Source organism: Lynx canadensis, chromosome A1 (assembly GCF_007474595.2).
Source record: "Lynx canadensis isolate LIC74 chromosome A1, mLynCan4.pri.v2, whole genome shotgun sequence".
In the NCBI taxonomy this organism is placed as follows: domain Eukaryota; kingdom Metazoa; phylum Chordata; class Mammalia; order Carnivora; family Felidae; genus Lynx; species Lynx canadensis.
In genome coordinates this window covers 212,634,476-212,658,084 of record NC_044303.2, presented here as the reverse complement: position 1 = coordinate 212,658,084, position 23,609 = coordinate 212,634,476, and the positions used below count along the sequence as shown (strand labels likewise).

At 39.8% G+C, this 23,609-nt stretch overlaps 1 protein-coding gene and 1 pseudogene across 1 annotated transcript; one reads left to right on the top strand and one right to left on the bottom strand.

The window, feature by feature from the left end:
- Nucleotides 1–369: 369 nt before the first annotated feature.
- On the bottom strand, nucleotides 370–19,435 carry AMACR (alpha-methylacyl-CoA racemase). Its single transcript, XM_030331677.2, has 5 exons — nucleotides 19,090–19,435; nucleotides 16,042–16,185; nucleotides 14,875–15,035; nucleotides 11,344–11,530; nucleotides 370–1,125 (listed from the first exon to the last, which is right to left on the bottom strand). The coding sequence occupies exons 1-5, from the start codon at nucleotides 19,334–19,336 to the stop codon at nucleotides 716–718; spliced, it is 1,149 nt and encodes a 382-aa protein (XP_030187537.1). The 5' UTR covers nucleotides 19,337–19,435; the 3' UTR covers nucleotides 370–715.
- LOC115524911 lies at nucleotides 6,283–7,129 on the top strand (annotated as a pseudogene).
- Nucleotides 19,436–23,609: the final 4,174 nt, after the last annotated feature.

Below are 23,609 nucleotides of genomic sequence, written 5' to 3'. Positions count from 1 at the left end.
GATGTGATGGGAATTGAGGCCAGAAACCTGTAAGAGGAGGAAGAGTCTAGCAGGATTGTCTGATGGTGGCAATTTACTAAGAGATATGGTAGGTGATGCTAAGAGGCAGCCACACAGAGCCGGGCTCTAGTCCTATGGTCTAGATGGACAGTGGGGGTTATCTGAAGGAAACATCAAGAACGTTTTCTAAAATTACAATTCAAAGATGCTGGCTGAAAGATTTTCTTACCACATTAAAAGGATCAGACTTTTCTAAGGACTTCATTTTGGTAAATAGTAGAGCCAACGTTATTTAAATGAGTCACAAATTGCTTTTTAAGTGCTATTTCAAGGACTTTCTTGAAAACTTCAGAAACTTAAAAGCAGAAGTAAACTTTAGGGGGGGAAAGGCTTTATTTAATAAAAACCATTATATTCATCCATTGAAAGTATATGATTCATATCTTAATATTAAAAATATAATCTATCAAGTAAATTGAAAAGCAGAAAAACGGCCACAATTTAATATTAGTAAACTAAAAACATTCCTAAATCAATAATCATGTTAACCATTTTCAGAATTCAATCATTACTGTGTACTCATAGTCTTGTTTCTTGATTAGAACAGCTGGTCTACCAGGATGCTGTTCCTTCGTGTTTCTGTGCACACAATTTTATGTATTATCCCACACTGAACACGTAATATTCAATTCACTTGAGCTGTGAGGCCTGGAATTTAGAGATTAGCTCGTGGCTTATTAATTTCAATGATTTTATCTGAGGTAAGCTGATTGATCTCTACCTGACTGAACCCAAACTCTTGAAGTATCTCTTCAGTATGTTCTCCTACAAAAGGATCCCTCTTGGAAGAAGGGACAGCGGGGGTGTCTGACAGCAGAGGTGCAGGGCGGGGACTCACACTCTGCTCCTCATCAGTGATAAATGAGCCTCGTTCTTTGTTATGATCATGCTGGGTGACCTCTTCAAACGTCAGAACTGGAGTCACACACGCATCTGTGCCATCGAAGATCTGACACCACTCTTCTTTGGTCTTCTTTGCAAATACCTCTGCGAATCTCCTCTTCATTTCTGGCCAATCAGTCATGCTCATTTGATTAGGAAGCTCATCAGACTTTAGTCCAAGTCCTGAGAATAAAAGCACAATTTCTTAAATTATTATGCTTTGGGTGGAGTGGTTATAGTCAATAAAATGAGTTTTGACCTCACCATAGTGTCCCAAATAGGGTGTCTTTAAGGGTTTCTCAGATGGGTCAAGAGACAAAATTCAAACTCAACTTGGAGCCAGTAGCCGGAAAGGGCAAAGGTAATAGGGTAGCAAGACTGAAAACAGACTTGCTACTGCCAAGATTTTATTATTTACATTTCACCAAAAGTAGTCTATTTGTAAAGGTCTAGTTTCCAGAAATTGATTTTTCCCTGAGTAGGTTTTCAAAAAGAAATTTCCTCAAGATGTTATTATCTGTCATACTGATTTCAAATAACCCCACATTTTATATAGTGTTCCCAAACCCTACGAAATATAAAATTTAAACAACTTTACACATGACTATCCCAGTTTTTAAGGAAGAAGCCTGAAGATAAATGATTAAATTCAAGATTGCAATTTAACATGTAATATTCGTCTCCCTTTATTTTGGACAAATAAAAGAGCTCTAGTCAAGCAGTGATATTTGACTCATTACCCTTTTACAAAACTGCTGTGAACTAGGAACAAAGGATTTGTAAGGAAACCAAAGACCCATGCAAAAAATTGTTCCTACAGCAAACAGGACAGAAAGTGGTCAACCAGTCAAATCATGAACGGGGCACACAGACTTTTGTGTCAAGCATGAAGGGGATCATGAAAAGCTCATCAACACATAGTGGAGAGAAAATGAAAGCATTCAGCTGGGGATTTAACAGAAAGGATGGCTTCTCGGCCCAGGACCTGCTCACTGCTTCCTTTATTAACTACAAGCACCTACCCCTGCAGACACACCTGAACTCCAGTGCTGATTAAATTATACCCCAAAAGCTACTTTACTAGAGTTTGGTGTAAATGTCATTTTCTATTCCCACAAGGAAGAGGGTTTTTAAATGTGGATCTTAGAGTGGAATAATCATGAAAGGACCTTCGTATGCATGTGATTTTGCAGAAGTTCAGTCAAGTTAATCTAATAATTCTCACTTTTGTCATCCTTTCCTTCCCTATCATGTAGAAGAACGATGACTAATTAATTGCATGTAAGCTGCTTTGAAGAAGAAAATCCCTATAGAGGAAAGTAGATATGAATACTGCAGGCCCTTCTTAGGGTTTTGGGATATATAAGGAAATAAGGAGAACTCACATAGTTCTGGATAGTTGTGAAAAGACACCTGTGGGATAACAAGTAAATTTTCCTCTGACCCATTCATATACGAGGAAAAACACTGAGCCATTACTTCAGGTTTATCACTATAATCTACACACACACAAAAATGTTCCTAAGGATGTCTTTTACTTTTCTTCTTTTTCCTGACTACCCCAAACTCTGTGATTGAAAAACAAATAAAGTGGCCAATTAGCCAAAAAATAGTGATTTAGATCATAGCTACTGTTATAAATATCTTTGCATGCTTTTCAGTTTTTTTTTTTTTAATCAGAATGTGATCAGAATCATAATACTAAATAAAATTGGATCCAATATGCTCTCCCTGTAACAGATGTTATATTTGAGATTAATGGTCTCACAGGTTAAAGTTTGTATACTGGAAAAAATACTAGAAATCAAAAGACTTCAGCTCCTACCCCTAATTCTGACACCCCAGCTTTTCCACTGTCTTATTATCCTTTCTCAGCCCATAGTTTCCTATCCTGCCCATGACTCTGATCAAGGCCACAGGACTAACTACCAATGGTTTAGGATAGGCTGTTTCTTGTGCTCTTGACATTCCTGTATGGAACTCTAAAACCACTCCCCTACATGAATATAATTGTAGATTGCAGCTAGTTTTTATAGCATAATCAATTATTAAATTTAAACAGACTTTTAAGTACTGGCCTATAGACTCAGACTATTTAAAACCTGGGAAAGTATGTTTCGATTTCCAAAAAGTGATCTTATATATACATGTAACACATATACATACACACAATTACACAAAATACTTATTATTTTAAGTACATGCCATAAACTTTACTGCTTTGTAACACAATATTAGGCATATATTAAACAGTTAAAAATTCATGTTGTAAGTATGCAATGATACATGTACAAAGATTAATGTTTATTAGTAAATAATAAATATTTGTTACAATGCAAAGCTGTGGAAAAAACGTAAATGAACTTGAATAAGGAAACATTTAAATTTTAGTACAGGCGTACCATACAGTTTCATATGGCTGCTAGGTATATCATGAGGGTGCAGAATTTTTGTATTGACAAGAAAGGACATCTTTAGTATACTGCTGAATACAAAAAGACAGCTATTAATTGTAAGTTTGGATAATTTTATATTATATATAAATACAATTTATAAATAAATAAAACAACTGTGTTGGTATGTGCACAGAAAAAAGTTCTTGAAAGCCACATCCCAAACCTCCCCCAAGTGAAAGAACAAGAGAGAATTTTTACTTCTTTACAAATTCTGTATTACATTCTTTTCTAAGACACGTATTATTTTGAATTACTTTTCATCTTTTAAAAATTGTGGTAGCATAAAATTTATAGAAATTCTATTTAATTTTTTGAGGACCTGCCATATTACATTCCCACTAGTAATGCATAGGGGGTTGCAGTTTCCTCACAACCTTGACAACACTCGTTATTGTCTGCTTTTCTTTTAATAAGATTTTGAAATTTTAAAACAACTTAAAAATTCTCTACTGCTTATCTGAATATACTTATAAGTGTCTTGTTATCTCAAAACGTCATGAAATTCTCTGTATTTACAGATTTTTTTTGCCCCAGAAAGCAGCAGAGACACAGTACAGTAGAATTTTTACCTTATAAAAACCTTGTGTATTATGTTAAGATTAAAGTATGGTCTCAAAGATCTCAAATATAAGATAAAATGAATAAGGTAATAAAATCAGTATAGATGTGGCAGCTTGTCCAGCTGGGCCTGAGAGAGAAGTAATGTATACGTGATTAATAAAAGTAGTACTTTTGTAAATAAATATTGTGAAAGAAAGAGAATGCTGTGGCATTTTGGCATGGACTATGTAGATTCCCCAAAGCTGGTTTAACATGGTGAGCCGGCCTGAAGCACAAACCACCTGTCAGCCAAGGATCCCTCGTGAAGTTTGAACGGAGAGAGGAGGTTAAGGACACCATACAAGGCTGTGGATACAAAGAGAGGAGGCTGTAAAAAATCAGAGTGGTTACAGAGTTTAGACTTAGAAAGAGAAAGCCCAGGAGAAAGTGGTCAGAAGATGAAGGGCTGGAGCAATCAGCCTGCTAGAATAATGTCTCGTTTCATTTTCAATATTTCCAGAAAAATTCACTCCTTGTGGTGGAGTGTGGATGTTAGAAATGATCATTCCAAACACATATGTTTTAAGATAACAATAAGACATGCCAAGGAGGGAAGTTAACTTCTGGAATGGCAGAGCAAGAACCTTCAGAAACCTGTTCTTGCATAAAAGCAACAGAACCCTGGCACAAACTGTCAGAATGAACTTTTTTGTAACTCTGGAAATTAAAAGTTTACAACAATCCAAAGAGCATTTATTTAGGAAAAACAACTGCATCTCATAAGATCAGTAAGCCCTGTGGTATTGGAACTTGCACTAATTTCTCCCTCTCTCCCCAGCTCTGTGGTAGTCATGAAAACCAACAGGCTCTCAGTCACAGCTCTGTAAAACAACTAGCAGGGTAACAGCCACGGCAGGACTGAAATGAGTTGAGAGCTTCCCCCAAATCCCATCCCCCAAGAACTGCCATTTGTCTAGCAGCTCCCTGAAAGGCTCCGTTCTCATGGCTTGTCTTTATTTGATCTGACTTGGAGCTCACAATGCCTTATTTCTGGAACACTGTTAACATTTATCAAAAAAAAAAAAAAAAAAAAATCAGTGACAACTATTTAATATCATAGCTATCTGAGGTGGCATTCCCTGTTGGGATAACAAGAAGCTGACAAACAAAAGAAAAAAAGTGGGGAATAGGATGTTCATGGGGGGCTTTGAAATGCTCCAACATCTTTCCGGGAATTTAGAAGGCACATATATAGGGCTATGAGTATGCCCAGGAAAGATCTGAGAAGGTCCTAATCTTTCACCTCTGGCTGACCCTGAGTCTGCACAAGCAAGAAGTAAAGACACAGAAAAGGATGGGAAATTTATTGGTTCAAGGCATTTAAGGACATCTCTATCCAATTATTACCTGATGATCAAGCTAACCAGACAGACTCCTGTGTCTGCACATACCAAAGAACACAGATTTAGTCCAAGAAAGTCATTACATAAACAAATAGCAGCAATAATAAATCCAGGATAGGGGACAGGGAAGGGAAGTGAAGACCTGATTTCCCAAGTGGTCATTTTACATTATTTCAAATATCCAATTTCAACAAAACTTGTGAGACATGCAAAGAAGGAAGCCAATGTGGCCCTTACACAAGACAAAAAGGAATCAACAGAAACTGTCCCTGAAAAATCCAAATACTGGACTTACTAGACAAAGACTTTAAATCAACTAGTTATTTTAAATATATTCCAAGCACTGAAGGAAACCATGTCTGAAAAATTCAACAAAATTTGAGAATGATGTCTAATCAAAGAGAATATCAGTAAAGAGTTAGATTGTTAAAAAAGAAAGCCAAATAGAAATTCTGGAATTGAAAAGTATATAACAAATAAAACTTTCATTAGAAGGACTCAGCAAGGGGCACCTGGGTGGCTCAGTTGGTTGAGCGTCCAACTTTGGCTCAGGTCATGATCTCACGGTCCGTGAGTTCGAGCCCCACGTTGGGCTCTGTGCTGACAGCTCAGAGCCTGGAGCCTGTTTCAGATTCTGTGTCTCCCTCTCTTGCTGTGCCCCTCCCTCATTCATGCTCTGTCTCTCTTTCTCTCAAGCATAAATAAAACATTAAAAAAAAATGTTTTTTAAAAAGAAGGACTCAGCAACAGACATGAACTGACAAGAGAAAGAATCAGCGAACTCAAAAAGAGGTACACTGAGGAAAGAAAGAAAAGAGAATAACAAAAAGAGAATAAAGAAAAATGAACAGAACCTCAGAGACCTGTAAGACACCATCAAGAATACCAAAATATGGAGTCATCAGAGCTTCTTCCAGGCATGCGTCTTCCCTTGTTTCCTGGACTCTCTTCACAGCATGGCCCCCAAATGCCAGTCTTCACTCTCACCTCAAATGAAGAAACTGAGACTGCCTCTTGCCTCCAAGCCAGAGGAGACAGCACCCTGTCAACCCCTGCCAAAGGGAGAACAAGAACAGCCAACAACTGAACATCCTGATGAAGTACAAAATGGAACAGACAGACTTAATGAATAAGCCAGTGAGAAGACTTTAAAAGTAGAACAGAAATATAAGAAACTCTGCCAACCATTTTTTCAGAAGAAGTTGGAATCGACTGCCAAAATCCCACAAGGGGGTAACAACCTTTGTCAACCACCCACAAGTGTCTGCACTGCTTGGGAAGGAAGATGAAGAGGCACTACATTACTTGACAAGAGGTGAAGTGACAGCATTTGAAGATATTAAATCAAGTTACAGGATAGATTTTTATTTTGATGAAAACCCTTACTTTGAAAATAAAGGTCTCTCCAAAGAATTTCATCTGAATGAGAGTGGTGATCCATCTTCAAAAGCTACTGAAATCAGACGGAAATCTTGAAAGGATTTGATGAAATGTCCAAGTCAAATGCAGAAGAAAGCCAGCGGAAAGAGACAGCATGAGGAACCAGAAAGCTTCTTCACCTGGTTTCCTGACCATTCTGATGCAGGTGCAGATGAGTTAGGAGATGTCATCAAAGAGGATATTTGATCAAATTCATTCAAGTACTACTTGGTTCCCAATATGGATGATGAAGATGGGAACGGAGAAGGAGGGGGAGGGGGGGAAAGACTGGAAGATACTGATGAATAAGGAGATGAGGATGAAGGTGATGGAGACGACGACGAGGGGGAGGAAGGGGAAGATGACTAATGGAACATTAACAGGTTCCAACCTTCCTTTTGGGATTTTCTCCAGTCCCTGGGAGCAAGTTGCAGTCCTTCCCCCCACCCCTACCTTAGCTCATTTGTCCTGTTTTTTTGAAGTCTCTTTTCTCTCCCATTACACCATGGTTTTCAACTTATTTGGGGGGGAAATACCATGAGCAGAATACAGTGGGAAAAGAATCTCTACCCCTTTCTCTTCGACATTCAATTTTTATCCCTTCCTGTCCCAACAAAAACTTAATGGAATCAATGCTACTGTGCTCTGTGGGAAAAAGAAAAATTTTCTACTCCCTTAGCTCTGCTGGAAGCTGGACGGTGGTAGGCCCCTGTGTAGTAGTACATAGAACTCTAGCTTTCTCCCTCCTTTCTCTTTCTATTGGGCTCAGAGATTACTCTGTGTCTGTATATGAATATGGAAGGTTAGCATTTACCAACATTTATCTGCCTACTTTCTCCTGTTTAAAAAAAAGAAAAAAGAAATTAAAAAAATGGGGTTATAGAAGGTCAGCAAAGGGTGAGTTTGAGATGTTTGGGTGAGCCTTTGACAACATGGCTTCTCCGCTGGCATGTTTAATTATGATGCTTAACGGACATCTTTGCAGTTTTAGATGACATTTTTAAAATACAATTCTCGGGGCGCCTGGGTGGCGCAGTCGGTTAAGCGTCCGACTTCAGCCAGGTCACGATCTCACGGTCCGTGAGTTCGAGCCCCGCGTCAGGCTCTGGGCTGACGGCTCAGAGCCTGGAGCCTGTTTCCGATTCTGTGTCTCCCTCTCTCTCTGCCCCTCCCCCGTTCATGCTCTGTCTCTCTCTGTCCCAAAAATAAATAAACGTTGAAAAAAAAAAAAAAAACAAATTTAAAATACAATTCTCTCCTAATGATAACTTGAGCCCTGCCACTTGAGGGGAGAATCAGAAGAACCTGTAGGATCTTATGTGAAATTGACATTGTCTATTGTAATTTTGTTCCCGTTTATTTTTAATTTTTCTTTCTGTTTTACTGGAAAGGAAAGATGATGCTCAATTTTAAATGGTAAAGTCCACAAGCTGTTTTGTTACAAGAAAGCTAAATGTGTACATACACACACACAAATACCAACATATGCATTAAGGGAGTCTCACAAGAAGAGAGACAGAAAAAGGCAGAGAAAATCCTAGAAGAAAAAATGTCTGAAAAATTCCCAAATTTGATGAAAAACAAATTACTTGCACATCCAAGAATCTCAAGGAAATCAAGCAAGATAAACTCAGAGATCCACACTTAGAAGAAAAATGAGCTCAGTGAGGTTGCAGGAAATAAGATCAATATACAAAAGTAACTACTTACTATGTATTTCTATACACTAATAACGAACAATACAAAAATGTACCATTTACAATTGCATCAAAAATAATAAAATTCTTCTATAAATTTAGCAGAATAGGGGCGCCTGGGTGGCGCAGTCGGTTAAGCGTCCGACTTCAGCCAGGTCACGATCTCGCGGTCCGTGAGTTCGAGCCCCGCATCAGGCTCTGGGCTGATGGCTCGGAGCCTGGAGCCTGTTTCTGATTCTGTGTCTCCCTCTCTCTCTCTGCCCCTCCCCCGTTCATGCTCTGTCTCTCTCTGTCCCAAAAATAAATAAAAAAAAAAGTTGAAAAAAAAAATTAAAAAAAAAAATTTAGCAGAATAAGTGCAGGTGTGTGCACTGAAAATTACAAAGTATCAATGGAAAAATTCTAGACCTCTATAAATGAAAAGCATCATATATGTTCATGGGTATTAAGGCTTAATACTGGTAAGATGGCAATACTCCCCAGACTGATGCACAATTCAGCACAACCCTTATCAAAATCCCAGCTGCCTTTTTTGCAGAAATTGGCAAGATGATTCTAAAATACATATGGAGGGGCCCCTGGGTGGCTCAGTCGGTTGGGCGTCCAACTTCGCTTCATGTCATAATCTCGTGGTTCATGGGTTCAAGCCCCGTGACAGGCTCTGTGCAGATTGCTCAGAGCCTGGAGCCTGCTTCAGATTCTGTGTCTCCCTCTCTCTCTACCCTTCCCTGACTCACACTCTGTCTCTCTCTCTCAATAATAATAAGCATTAAAAACAATACATATGGAAATGGAAGGGACCCCGAATAGTCAATCTTAAAAAAGAACAAAATTGGAAGACTCACACTTCCTAATTTCAAACCTACTACAAAGCTACAATGATCAACACAGTGTGGTAATGACATAAGGGTAGACATGTACATCAATGGAAGAGAACTGAGTCCAAAAATAAACCCTTACAATTATGGCCAACTGATTTTCAACAAAGACGCCAAAACCATTCAATGGAGAAAGAATAGTCTTTTTGACAAACAGTGCTGGGAAAACTGGATAGCCATATGCAAAACAATGAAGTTGGACCCCTACCTCACCCCATACAAAAAAATTAATCATAATTTAACATAGACCTAAATGTGGATGTTGAAACTATACAAATTTTAAAAGAAAACACAGGAGTGAGACACCGTAAAATTGGGAGTTCTCTGAATAATTTCTATGTAATATTTACTAAAGACTAAGTATAAAAATGTGCTAATAGATCTTACATATGTTATTAGAACTCAACAATAGCTGTAGCAATTGTTTAGAACTCAAACTAACATTTGTTTTCTTTTTCTGTTGATTTATTTTTGAGCGAGAAAGAGACTGAGCGCAAGCTGGGGAGGGCCAGAGAGAGGAAGACACAGAATCTGGAGCAGGCTCCAGGCTCCAAGCTGTCAGCACAGAGCCTGACAAGGGGTTCGAACTCACAAACCATGAGATCATGACCTGAGACGAAGTCAGATGCTTGACCAGCTGAGCCACTCAGCCTCTCCTAACAAAATTTTTTCAATGAGTTTATTTTACCATTGTCATTTAGAATTGCCTGTGAATGATGATGACAAAAAGCTGACTGATGGGCACCTGGGTGGCTCAGTCCGTTGAGTGTCCGACTCTTGATTTTGGCTTAGGTCATGATCCTAGGGGCATGGATTGTGCCCTGTGTTGGGCTTTGTGCTGAACACGCAGCCTGCTTAAGATTCTCTCTCCCTCTCCCCTTCTGCCCCTCTTCCCCACTCACACTCTGTCTAAAAAAACAAAAACAAAAACGGACTGAAGTTTAGTCAATTTTATTATTGCGTTTAAATTCTCTATAGACAATGCATAAATATACAAGATTTATGTCAGGTACAAACTTCACCTTGCTATATATCCCTCCTGCCTGCACCACTGAGGTAAGGGTGTTGATCCCTCTGTGTTCAGCCCCTCATATAGCATTGTTCTGTCCCTAATTTTGAATTAATACCTTCCATTCTTAGTTTTAATTTTGGAACAGAAAGACTTTTATGATCTACATAAACCATCTTGTTGTTTGTTTTTCCAACTATATTTAAGTTAGTGAAGTTAATATTGTTGATCATAAAACGCTTTCTGATGCTAGCAAAAAACAATGATTTCAGCTATATGCAAACAACTTTGAGTAGTATATTGCATCTGAAAAGCTACGAAACATAATGAGACTCCAACCGTGAAGTTGAAAAGACAGACACACCATGAACAGCTTGTCATACCTCTTCAATGTCTATTCTAAAACTTCTTAGCTATTCATTTACCTGTAAAGTAAACTTCAAATTCAAACATGTTACAGGAACAAAATGTTAGTCTGATTGTTTAATTAGAGAAGAAGAGATTGCAAATTCTCCTGCTAACTTGTGGCCACATGCAAATGAGACAAGAATCTGCAAGAAAGGTAAACTGTAGAAGCATCAAGTGATAATAACATATTCCAACAGAATCTTATTCACCGAAGTCACTCTGTGCTCTGGCACCCCATGGGGGCATCTATCAAGGAATAAGAACTGGCAGAACCAGCACATCATTTCTGAGAATAAGACAGGGGCACGCAAGGGCAACATAAATATCTAACACTGCTGAGTATGAAATGTAACAAAAAATTGAACTCGCATAAAATGGATTATTTTTTAAAACTCTGAGCTATTTTATAGACTTATGAAAGTATCTGTAAATTTAAACATAAGGGAAATGCCCCACAATATAATTATAATTATAATCATAAAGTGGATATATAATAAAAGACATAATGAATTTAAAAGGCCTAAAATCGAGGTTAAAGAACACCCACAAGAAAAGGGGAGGGAGCAGGAGAGGCACAGGAATATTACTTACCTTTGATTAGCAGCTTGTAGAACTGGGGTTCTATTGCTCCAACAGCCATGAAGCCCCCATCTGCTGTCCTGTAGGTTGTGTAGAAAGGTGCTCCACCATCTAGCATGTTCTGTCCTCGAGGTCGTTCCCATAGTCCTACTTGTTGAGATTTCCACAGAAAAGAACTTAGGTATGCCGTTCCTTCCACCTTTGGAAAAGAAACAGTATACAATATGAATCTAGACATTTAAACTATAAAACAATTAATTTCCACTTAGTTTTTTTTTTTAACATTTGTGTAACAATGTTTCTTAGAGTACAGGAAGACTGTATCTAATTACACAACTTCTTGATATTTCAAGAAAGTGTGTTAGAACAGGTTTATGATAGAGGGTTTCTCCACTATTCAGTTCAGAAAATACAGTTCAGAAAAGACTTAGAAGGAACTACTTTTGTTGTTCTTTTCAAATAAGACTGCCAAATGTTGATAATGTTTGAAGCCAAGTGAGGGTACACGGAAGTTCATTATATATTCTCTCCATAATTATATACATTAAAAACTTTCAGGATAGGGGCACCTGGGTGCCTCAGTCGGTTGAGCCTCTGACTTTGGCTCAGGTCATCATCTCACAGTTTGTGGGTTCAAGCCCCGCATTGGGCTCTGTGCTGACCGCTTGCTCAGAGCCTGGAGCCTGCTTCAGATTCCGTGTCTCCTTCTCTCTGTGCCCCTCTCCGGCTCATGCTTTGTCTCACTCTGTTTCTCAAAAATAAATAAATGTAAAAAAAAAAAATTTTTTTTTTAACTGTCAGCATAAAAAGTTAAAAATAAAGCAAAGAGGTTTTGAAAAAATCTTTCTTTTGGTCTCAATACCTATAAACACATACACATAGGTAATAGGAAACTATCACATTTTAAAGGTAAACCACATTACAGTTAAATTTAGGATACTCTAGCTTGACTCCAAGCCAAAGAAAACTATATCTGAATATTTAATATACCTTAACAATCACTAGAAAGTTACACAATTAACATAAAATATAAGCAGCAGATATACAGGTTTTCTGAGTCCAGACAAACTAGTTTGGGAATGCTAACTTCCCACTGAGTTCTGAAATAACAGGAATGGATTCACATCTTCAGGTATAATTGTCACAAGGCTGGATGCATGTGGCTCTCCAGAGAAGACTACCTCCCTACCCTCACGGCTTTATGATCCTAATGATTCTTGAACCCCAAGGAGAAGGCCAGCAAAGCACCCTCATATCAAATAGCTGGAATTGGGGGTCCACGGAGTTTCTCACAGTTACTGGCTATATCTTTGGAGACATCCCAACTTTCCCTTTAAACTTGAAATCTCACACACACCTGATTTTATGGCTCTGACAGCTGACATACCAAATAGTATGTCACAGGGGCGCCTTGGTAGCTCAGTGGGTTAAGTGTCCAACTTCAGCTTAGGTGATGAGTTCACAGTTCGTGAGTTTGAGCCCCATATCGGACTCTCTGCTGTCAGTGCAGAGCCTGCTTTGGATCCTCTGTTTCCCTCTCTCTCTGCCCCTTCCCTGCTTGTTCTCTCTCTCTCTCTCTCTCTCTCTCTCTCTCTCTCTCTCTAAGATAAATATTAAAAGAAAAAAAAGATCAATCACACACCACACTTTAGAGATGGACGCAAAGGACATGCAAATGTATCCTGATAAAAGTATCAGAAGGAAGAGAAATAGCACAGGGTTTAGCCTGTGAGAAGGAAGCATAAGCCAAGCCCCCAAGATAAGGGCCATGGAAACGGCTTTTGCAAAAGGTCACCAGTGACAAATCCAATTTACAGTGTTCAGATCTAAACTCTTGAGGCGGGTAACTGGGTGGCTCAGTCAGTTGAGCCTCTGACTCTTGATTTCAGCTCTGGTCATGATCTCATGGTTTGTGAGTTCAAGCTCTATGTAAAGCTCTGCACTGACAGTGTGGAGCCTGCTTGGGATTCCCCCCTCTCTCTGCCTCTCCCCTGTTCGCTTTCTCTCTCTCAATAAATAAACTTAAAAATATATAAAAAATAAATAAACTCTTGAGGTCTCTACTGACACCTGACCCTCTGACCATTCCTTTTTTTTCTTTTAGCACTTTCTTTATCTTTCGTTTCCATGGAAACACTCCTCGGTTCTCCACTTTGCTCTCCTTATGCCCTGACTTCTCCTCTACTGCCCACTCTTCAAATATGGTGCTCTGTCCCCTTCCTTAGAGGACCACACGGTCTCATGTGGCTTCCAAATGACAATAAAACCTGTTTCTAGTCTCTAACTTCGAGTACTCACTCTGTCTGGATATCTGAAAGAGACTTCAAACTTGAAATGACCCAAACTGAATTCCTCTTATCATACAAGAATAACAACAATAATAATACCAAGTTCTTACATAGCACCTCCTCTATGCCAGGCATTGTTTACACACTGAACAAGGCATCAATTCGCTTAGTTCTCTAACAATGCTATGAGGCAGGTACCATTACTGTCTCCATTTTACAAAGAAGAAGCCGAGGCACAGGGAGGTAAGTAACTCACCCAAGTCCCAGAACCAGTCAGCGGCAGAGCTGGGGTGGAGGAAACAGGTGCCAGAATCCGTGCTCTTAACCACTGACCCATACTGCCTCTTCCATTGGCAGTCCGCCCCCAAGGTGCCAGTGATGCCATCCACCAGGTCATCCAAGCCAGAAACACGGGAGCCACCCTTGACTCCTCACTCCCCCTTTACTGCCAACGCGTCACCAGATCCTGGCAATTTTATGTCTCAAATAGCCCTCAGATCCACACCTGTTCCACCATCAATGACTTTAGTACTTGCTCGTATCTCCCAGCAACAACCCAGTAACTGTCCCTCTGCCTCCAGTCTTGTCTTCCTCAAACCCATCTTCCTTCTCCCTCCAAAGATCTGTCCAAATGCAAATACATACGTAGAATGCTGGATTGGGCTCTTATCAACTGGCTGTGAGAACCTGGGCACATTTCTATGCTTCAGTTTCTCCTTTCTTCAAATAAAGTATTCCAAGTGGAACTGGTGTTTTGAGGATTAGGAGAAATCGCACAGGGAAAGCGCCTAGCATACTGCAAGGCAAGGCACGTACTCAGTGCGTGACAGTGAAAAAACTGAAGCTTCATGATGTTGGAGTCTCCCCTGCAAACTGTAACAGGAAAGTCTAGACTGGCTACTCTAGCACCCTTAAGAATCTTCTCTGTTTGCTAAGGGAGACTTCCTTCCCGAGCCCAGTTTTTAATGAAGATTGCTTGAAAACTGTATTCTAAGCACAAGAAATGGCAGGGGAAGATTGTTGAAACCAACGCAGGAATCAGATGAGTCATGAAAAGTTTAGAAAACTGATTCTGCAAACAAGATACTCAATGAAAGGATATGAGGCTATTTAAAAAAAAAAAAAGGATATCCTGGATAATTTGGATTCAAACTTCAAATCTCATTTATCTCTTATTCACAGAACAATCTGAGGCAGCCATCTATCATACTTAGAACAACTGGTAGGCTTATCACCTCCCCCAGTTAACACTTACCATGCTGGCATCAATGACCTGACCTTTGCCAGAGCGTGTGCGTTGAAAAAGAGCCAACAAGATGCCCAGTGTGCATATGAGGCCACCACCACCAAAGTCAGCCAGGAGATTCAGCGGTGCATACGGATTCTCACCACTTCTGCCAATCTTTGACAGAATACCTACATAATTTAAAGAAATCAAGGAACACGAAATGTAAATTTAATGTCACTTTTAAATAGATACATGAACATCTCATGAGAAATAACCAATCATTCTAGTTGCCGACATGGTGAAAACCGGTACATGATGCTTTTCCAAATCTAAACCTAGTCAACATATTTATAAACAGGCTTTTCCCCCAACAAGGCTCCTTGTTTTCTTTTGTTGTTGTTTTCTCTCTAAAACTTTATTCCAACTAACACTTTCAGAATTTTATTGCTAAGTTTTTACTCACTGAGTTTCGAGGAAAAAATTATTGTTAGCAATTTAGATTATGGCTTACCAACAGTTATGATCCACTTTCAGTCTTATTAGAGATGCAAGAAAATAATCAAACACAAGAAAAAATAAAAGTAATTCTATTTTTAAATAGATGGAAAAAACAATTCTACCCACACTCTCATCCTCAATCTTTAAATGTGTACTCACAGGAAATTTGAGGCCTTTATTCAACAACACACAGTTTCTTAGAATTCTAGGATCAGGCCATTCTAAGACATGTTCTCACAGGCAAAAATTCTAATAAAGTGACAATATGACCTGAAAGCTACAGGTATTCACAGAAGTCTAAAATGGTGACTCAGGCAATGATTCAGAATGGAGGTGGAAAGAAAGGGGAGTTCAGATCAAACTCTATCAGCATTTTAGAACTGTACAACAGCCATCCCCATTACCACCAAGGCTCTTACTTCCTGGCAGGGTCTTGCCTGAGAATTGTAGTGAGAAATGTAGTAAGTAAATGTGACTAGTGAGAGTATATTATCCCTCAAATGGGTCAAGTCAGAGGGAAAGGGGTTGGGAATAAGTGTTCTATGACAAACCAACTCTTTTCAAACCATGCTCTCCTTATTGATTCTGATAAATATTTAAATTTTCACCTTTAAAAAATTCTTTTTAGTTGGTGTAACTGTAAATCTTGACTGGGAACAAAATAAAAGGTGTAGAGAAATTATTTTGTCAACATACCTGACAAAGCCAAATAGTTGATGTCATGGCCTGCTACCCTGCAGAATCTTCCTGACTGGCCAAATCCACTCAACCTGGCATAGATGAGCTTTGGATTCACCCTCTGCAGAATCTCCGGGCCTAGCTGGAGTTTTTCCATAACACCTTAAGAGAAAGGGAACAAAGATTTTTTTTTTTTTTTTAAGAGGGATGAATTGAGGATAGGAACAATCCTCTCTCTGTGGCAAACATAAAATGGCACTCTTCCAAATCATACCAATAACGTTTGTTGTGGGTTTTAGCACATTTCCAATAATTAAAGACACAGAGTGAAGCCACCATTTCTGGAATGTGTGACTTCTGCCCCCAAATCCTATTTCCTTCCAGCCCCACCTTAATTCCCTTCAGGCATATCCAAGTTCCTGCAATCCCCATAGTGGGCCATTCCTTCCTTTAGTCAGTGCCTTCATAGTTCCCCAAATACTCTCCTTAGTAATTTATTAGAAATGGCTTGTTCTCCTAGAACAGTTACCCTGGGGCTGAATTTGGTCAAAAATTCACTTTCGAAAGCTTTTAAGGTCTTTTCTTTTTCTGTGCCCCCATCATCCGCCACCTTCTACCTCACACTGTGCTTTTGTGTATATATTCCATCATCTTCCCCTCAGTTTAGAAGCTCCTCTGGCAGAATTCACACCTGATCTGTTTCCATGGGTCTCTGAAGTGCCTAGCATAGGCATCTTCACAACAAAGCTCACCAAAATGTCAGTGATAAAATTTGCTACAATACCATCTAAGAGCTCTCATGAATAAGTATAGTATTTATTGCACAAAATCCAGATAACTAGTATTTTTAACCTCCTGGGATTAAAAATAATGAAGACTATATATTTACAGTTTTGTCTTCCTAAAGCTATAGTAAATTACAGAAAACTCTAGTCTTCTACCTAAACACCAGCCACAATCCTCTCACCTGACAGCTACATCTGTATTCACAGCTCTATTTTCCTTCTTTTTAAAAAAAAAATTTTTTTAATGTTTATTTTTGAGACAGAGAGAGACAGAGCATGAACGGGGGAGAGTCACAGAGAGAAGGAGACACAGAATCTGAAGCAGGCTCCAGGCTCTGAGCTGTCAGCACAGAGCCCAACGTGGGGCTCCAACCCACGGACCGCGAGATCATGACCTGAGCTGAGCCACCCAGGCACCCCTCTATTTTCCTTCTAATTGCAAGATCGTGGAGTCAACCATGTTGAGCCTCTATCTTTAAATGGGGCATTATTAAATTATGATATAATCCTAATTATTAAATTATCATAATCCTCCAATCTGGCTGTGTGAATAAATGATTTAACATTTAATATGCCTGGTGCCCCACAGATATTCAGTTCATTCACCAAACATTTACTGACTTCCTGCTATATATCAGGCAAAGCTTTGGATTTGTACTTTGAGCAAGATTGCCCTGGGAGCTGAGAATGGATCCAAATTGTGCTAGACCCACACATCATCTTTAAAAAGGCTGTTACAACAGCGTGAAGGAAGCTATAGAAGCTAAGGAGGAAGAATGTCTGGATTCCTGATAACTGAAAGCAAATGCAGTTAACAATATTTGGAGTCATGGGCAGAGTACAGGGTTTGGATTCAGGCAGCTGGGAGAGTACTGGTTCCATTTAATGAGAAAAATAACACAGGAGGATGGGAATGCAAGCTGGTGCAGCCACTCTGGAAAACAGTATGGGGGTTCCATAAACTAAAAATAGAACTACCCTATGACCCAGCTATTGCACTACTAGGTATTTACCCAAGGGATACAGATGTGCTGTTTCAAAGGGACACATGCACCCCCATGTTTATAACAGCACTATCAACAATAGCCAAAGTATGGAAAGAGCCCAAATGTCCCTCGATGGATGAATGGATAAAGAAGATGTGGTATATATATATAATGGAGTATTACTCGGCAATCAAAAACAATGAAATCTTGCCATTTGCAACTACGCGGATGGAACTGGAGGGTATTATGCTAAGTGAAATTAGTCAGAGAAAGACAAATATATGACTTCACTCATACATAGGCTTTAAGAGACAAAACAGATGAACACAAAGGAAGGGAAACAAAAATAATATAAAAACAGGGAGGGGGACAAAACATAAGAGACTCAAATATGGAGAACAAACTGAGGGTTGCTGGAGGGGCTGTGGGGGGTGGGGGGTGGGCTAAATGGGTAAGGGGCACTAAGGAATCTATTCCTGAAATCATTGTTGCACCATATGCTAACTAATTTGGATGTAAATTTTAAATAAAAATAAAAATAAAAAATAAAAAAATAAGTAACACAGGAGGAGACATTATTCTCGGAGGTAAGATAATGTGCTTGTTTTGGGATTTATGGAAGTTGCAGTGCCTGGGAGATAGACAGCCAGTTAAGACACGTGCACGGTCTGTGTATTTCAGCGGTCTATGGCTCTAAAAGACGGAGGTACGATTACAGATTTGGCCATCATCTGCCTATAAAAAGGTGAAAACAGTGGGGATGGAAAAGGTGGCTCCAGGAAGCAAACTGTAAACCAAATTGAGCTGAAGCTGGAAGGAACTTGGAACACCAGGATTTACCGCAGAGAATGTTAGCCTGGGTCTAGAGGCTTCAGAGGGTACACCAACCCCCAAAACGGTAGAAAAACGACTGTGTACCTACATGCAATTTTCCAGGAAGGCAATCTTTGGCTTTCCTTAGATTCTCACAGGATTCGGGACTCTCAAATAATTAAGAAAGACAAGCACAAATGAGTGATTACAAACAGAGAGAATCTGGGGAAGGGGGCAGAAATGGGTATAAGGAGAACAGGGGCAACCTCAGTATCTGAGATTCCAAGTATAGATCATCTCATGGGGGGACTGATCAACAATAGCAAACGCGACAGAAAAATCTAGAAAGGCAGTGACAGGAAAAGGTTCTGTCGGCAACAGAGCTTAGATGTGACGGGCTCGTACGGCCCAGCCCCTCCCTTCGGCGGGGACCTTTCCGCGTCTGGTCCCCCGTCGGAGCCGCGGAGGCGCCTGGGGCTCACCGTGGCGAAAGGGCTCCAGCACCACGTCCGCCTGGGCGCACAGGCGCCTCAGCACCAATGCCCCGTCCTGCCGCTTCAGGTTCACCGCCAGCGAGCGCTTGCCCCGTGCCATGAAGCTGACGTCCCCTCTGGCGCCCGGCCGGTCCACACGCACCACCTGGGCCCCGAAGTCCGCGAGGACCATACCGCAGAACGGGCCTGGGGCCAGGCCGGCCAGCTCCAACACCCGGATACCCTGCAGCGCCATGGGACCCGGCTCTCCAAGTGAAGAAGTCTCGGGTGGCCCAGACCTAGCCTAGACCGCCCGGGAGGCGAGCCCCAAGCGGCCTCCAAGCGGTCCCTCCCTCCTGCGCCTGCGCAGGGCCGTCCCTCCTCCTCCTCCTCCTCCTCCTCCTCCTCCTCCTCCTCCTCCGGTGCAGAGTCCGTACATTGGGAGGATCCTGGCCCCGCCTCCTGGCTAGTCCAATAGGTGGTTTTCCTTTCCGTTGGTTGCTTTCCCTTTGAGGGGTTGCGTGCCCCTGGGTTCAGGCAGGTTTTCTTTGCCTCCCTCTGCAGATCTTCTGTTAGAAGTTAAAGTAAGGCTTGTTAAACATTTTAAGATTTCTTTCCTTTTTCTTTCTTTCTTTCTTTCTTCTTTCTTTCTTTCTTTCTTTCTCTTCCTCCCTCCCTCCCTCCATTCTTTATTTCTTTCTCTCTCTTTCTCTTTTCTTTTTCCCTCCCTCCGTTCTTTCTTTCTCTCTCTTTCTCTTTTCTTTTTCCCTCCCTCCGTTCTTTCTTTATTTCTTTCTCTCTCTTTCTCTTTTCTTTTTCCCTCCCTCCGTTCTTTTTTTCTTTCTTTCTCTCTCTTTCTCTTTTCTTTCTTTTTCCCTCCCTCCGTTCTTTATTTCTTTCTCTCTCTTTCTCCCTTTCTTCCTTTCTTTTTTTCTTTTCTTTCTTTCTTCCTTTCTTTTCTTTCTTCCTTCCTTCCTTCCTTTCCTTTTCTTTCTGTCTTTCTTTCTGTCTTCCTTCCTTCCTTTCTTTCCTTTTCTTTCCTTTCTTTTTCTTTCCTTTCTCTTTCTTTCTTTCTTTCTTTCTGTCTTTCTGTCTTTCTTTCTTTCTGTCTTTCTTTGTCTTTCTTTCTTTGTGTCTTTCTTTCTTTCTGTCTTTCTTTCTTTCCCAGCAAAATCTAGTCTAACCAAGCAGCACCAACAAGGAGGTGGTTAGGAGCATTCTACCCCCAGGAGTTGGGAAGAGGCTTATATACACAAAAACAAATAAATCATTGATTAGCTCTAAATAGATTAAAGTCTACTTGGCTGTTTGTGATGGGTTGTTCTTAGTTTCAATTTCATTAACTGAGGCATTTACGGGGTTAGAATTTGGTTTGCTTAGTAGGTTGCCAGGGCATTAGAACCACATCAGTCTAATAGCCTCCTTGTTTAATTAATACAACACTTCCTTGTTCTTATCTAGCCTATGTTACTACCTTTGTTCAGACATCAGCTTCCTTACCCTCTTGTTTTATTTCTATTTTAAAAAACTTGAAAAGAAAGTAAATTGCAAAGAATGTTACAGAAGACATACAGATTGACAATATTTTTTCGTATTTGCTTACAATCTATTGTTATAAAAAATAAACAGTACAGAAATAGCTTAAGCTAACAGCCAGGATCAGATTCACATGACTCAGAGATATTGCCCAGCATCAAGTAATAAGCTCAAAGATAAAGGTCATGGAAAAGCTCAGCCAAATCAGAAGTCTGGAAAATCTTACATGACTCTTCCTTCTTACATTGGACACATATCCCGTTAGAGGCTGAATTAAGTCCCATCAACATTCATATATTGAAGTCCTAACTCCCAGTACCTCAGAATGTGACTGTATTTGGATAGAGCTTAGAAAGAGGTAATTAAAGTAAAATGAAGTCATATGGATTGGTCCTAATTAATATGGCTGGTGTCTTTGCAAGAAAAGATTAGGACACAGAAAGCAAGGACTGAGGGATGACCATGTGAGGACACAGCAGAAGGTGGCTGTCTATCTGCAAGCCAAGGAGAAAGGCCTCAGAAGACACCAAACTTGAAGATATCTTGATCTTGTACTTTTAGCCTCCAGAACTGTGAAAAAAATGTTTTTCTGTTGTTTAAGCTACCCAGCCTCTAATGCCTTATTATGGCAGCCTGAGCAGACTAATAAAACTATTAAGAAGGTTGGGGGAGGGTGTGGCACCTGAGTCATTCAGTCAAGTATCCGACTTCAGCTCATGTCATGATCTCATAGTTCATGGGTTTGAGCCCCATGTCGGACTGTGTGCTGATAGCTCAGAGCCTGGAACCTGCTTCAGATTCTGTGTTTTCATCTCTCTCTGCCTCTCCCCTACTCACAACCAATCTCTCTCTCTCTCTCTCTCTCAAAAAATAAATAATAAACATTAAAAAAAAAAAAAAGAAGGTTGGAGTGGGGAGTTATGATATTTTGTTATAGCCCTAGCAAACTAATATACCCTCTGACTCACGATTATAGTTGAGATCTCTAATGAGGTTCTCAGGTACCTAACAGACTTCATTTTGTATCCCAGTGTGTTACTTAGCTATGGAACTGCGCTTCCTGGATTCTGAGTTTATTTGGCAAAAGTAATCCTATAGCCAGAGCCAGCCTGTTAAATGCATTAAATAGATAAATTCTCTTCCTTGTAACAAATATCATTCATCTACTTACCCAAGGTAAATAGGTACAACAGGTACAATTGACAAAGAATACCTTTTCCTTTGGCAAAAGCTGCCTTTTTCTTCAGCTTCCTGAAGGATCCATGTACTAAAGGGAGTACATAGATCACAGGCCAGCTGCTTTGAACTCCTTCCATAGTTAAAGTCTCCTATACCCACCCACTCCCACCCAAAGTTACATGTCTTTGCTTCTGCTCACTCCACCATTCAAGACACAAGCACTCCCATGATTTTGACATATAGTATCCACAGTCTATCGATGCTATAGCTATACTACTTATATACTACCTTTTATTTATATTATTATATTTTGTAGTTTTATATTACATAAATGATGTTACATTGCAATCACTTTTCTGAACTTGCTTTTGTACTCCAGCTTATCCTAACTTGCCTCCCTATTTCTGCTTCTTTCTCTTAGATCAGTTGGATTCTTGGCTTAAATACAACAGAGTTCATTACAAGGGTATCAAGTAGTTTATTGCTACTTGAATTTAGGTAATTGGCAGGACCTGGGCCACTGGAGTCACATTCAAGGTCACAGCATGAAAGTCTGGTTGGGATACAAGTCTACACGGTTTCCACTCACTGCTGCTCTGCTGGGAGAGACCCAGCCTGATTCTGGGTCAAAAGAATAGATAGAGGGGTGCTTGGATGCTCAGTCGGTTAAGCGTCCTACTTCGGCTCAGGTCACGATCTCCCAGTCTGTGAGTTCGAGCCCTGCGTCAGGTTCTGTGCTGACAGCTCAGAGCCTGGAGCCTGCTTGGAATTCTGTGACTCCCTCTCTCTCTGCCCCTCCCCCACTCACATGCTGCCTCTCTCTCTCTCTCTCTCCCTCTCTCTGTCAAAAAGAAATAAACATTGAAAAAAATAGATAGAGGCACTAACTTGAAGGACCTTCCACTGACAATTGAGATGGGGTCATTAAGTTATAATAATGACTATGGTGGATTGAAGCACATTAAATATATGAAAAATCATAAGTTAATAATAATGCTTTTTAAGAGACCTTATTAATTATCTTTAAAGATTTCTAGGGCACCAACTCATTATTCTAAAAATTGGTAAATAAAAATGATAAAAATCAAGTATGTATCTTATTTTCCATATGAACAGTATATCAGGATACCAAATAGCTAATGAAAGAATGTGTTTCTTTTAAAATGTTGCTATTTTTGCACAGTGAAGGAAACCATCAACAAAGCAAAAAGGCAACCTACTGAATGGGAGAAGATATTTGCAAATTATACACCCACTAAGGGGTTAATATCCAAAATATATAAAGAACTTATACAATTAAACATCTAAAAACCTATAATCCAACTAAAACTGGGCAGAGAACCTAAACAGGCATTTTTCCAAAAAGACATCCAGGTGTCCAACAGACACATGAAAAGCTGCTCAACATTACTAATTCTTGGGGAAATGCAAATCAAAACTGCAATAAGGTATCACCTTACACCTGTCAGAATTGTTGGAATTAAGAAAGAAAGAAAGAAAGAAAGAAAGAAAGAAAGAAAGAAAGAAAGAAAGAAATAACAAATGTTGGCAAATATGTGGAGAGAAAAGAATCCTCGTAACAGTTGGTAGGAATGTATATTGGTGCAGCCACTGGGAAAAACAGTATGGACGTTCCTCAAAAAATTTTTTAAAAATATAATCAAATTACCATATGATCCAGTAATTCTACTACTAGGCATTTACCAAAAACAAAAACAGTAATTTGAAAATACATATGCACCCCTATGTTTATTGAAGCATTATTTACTATAGCCAAGATATGAAAGCAACCCAAGTTCCCATCAATGGATGAA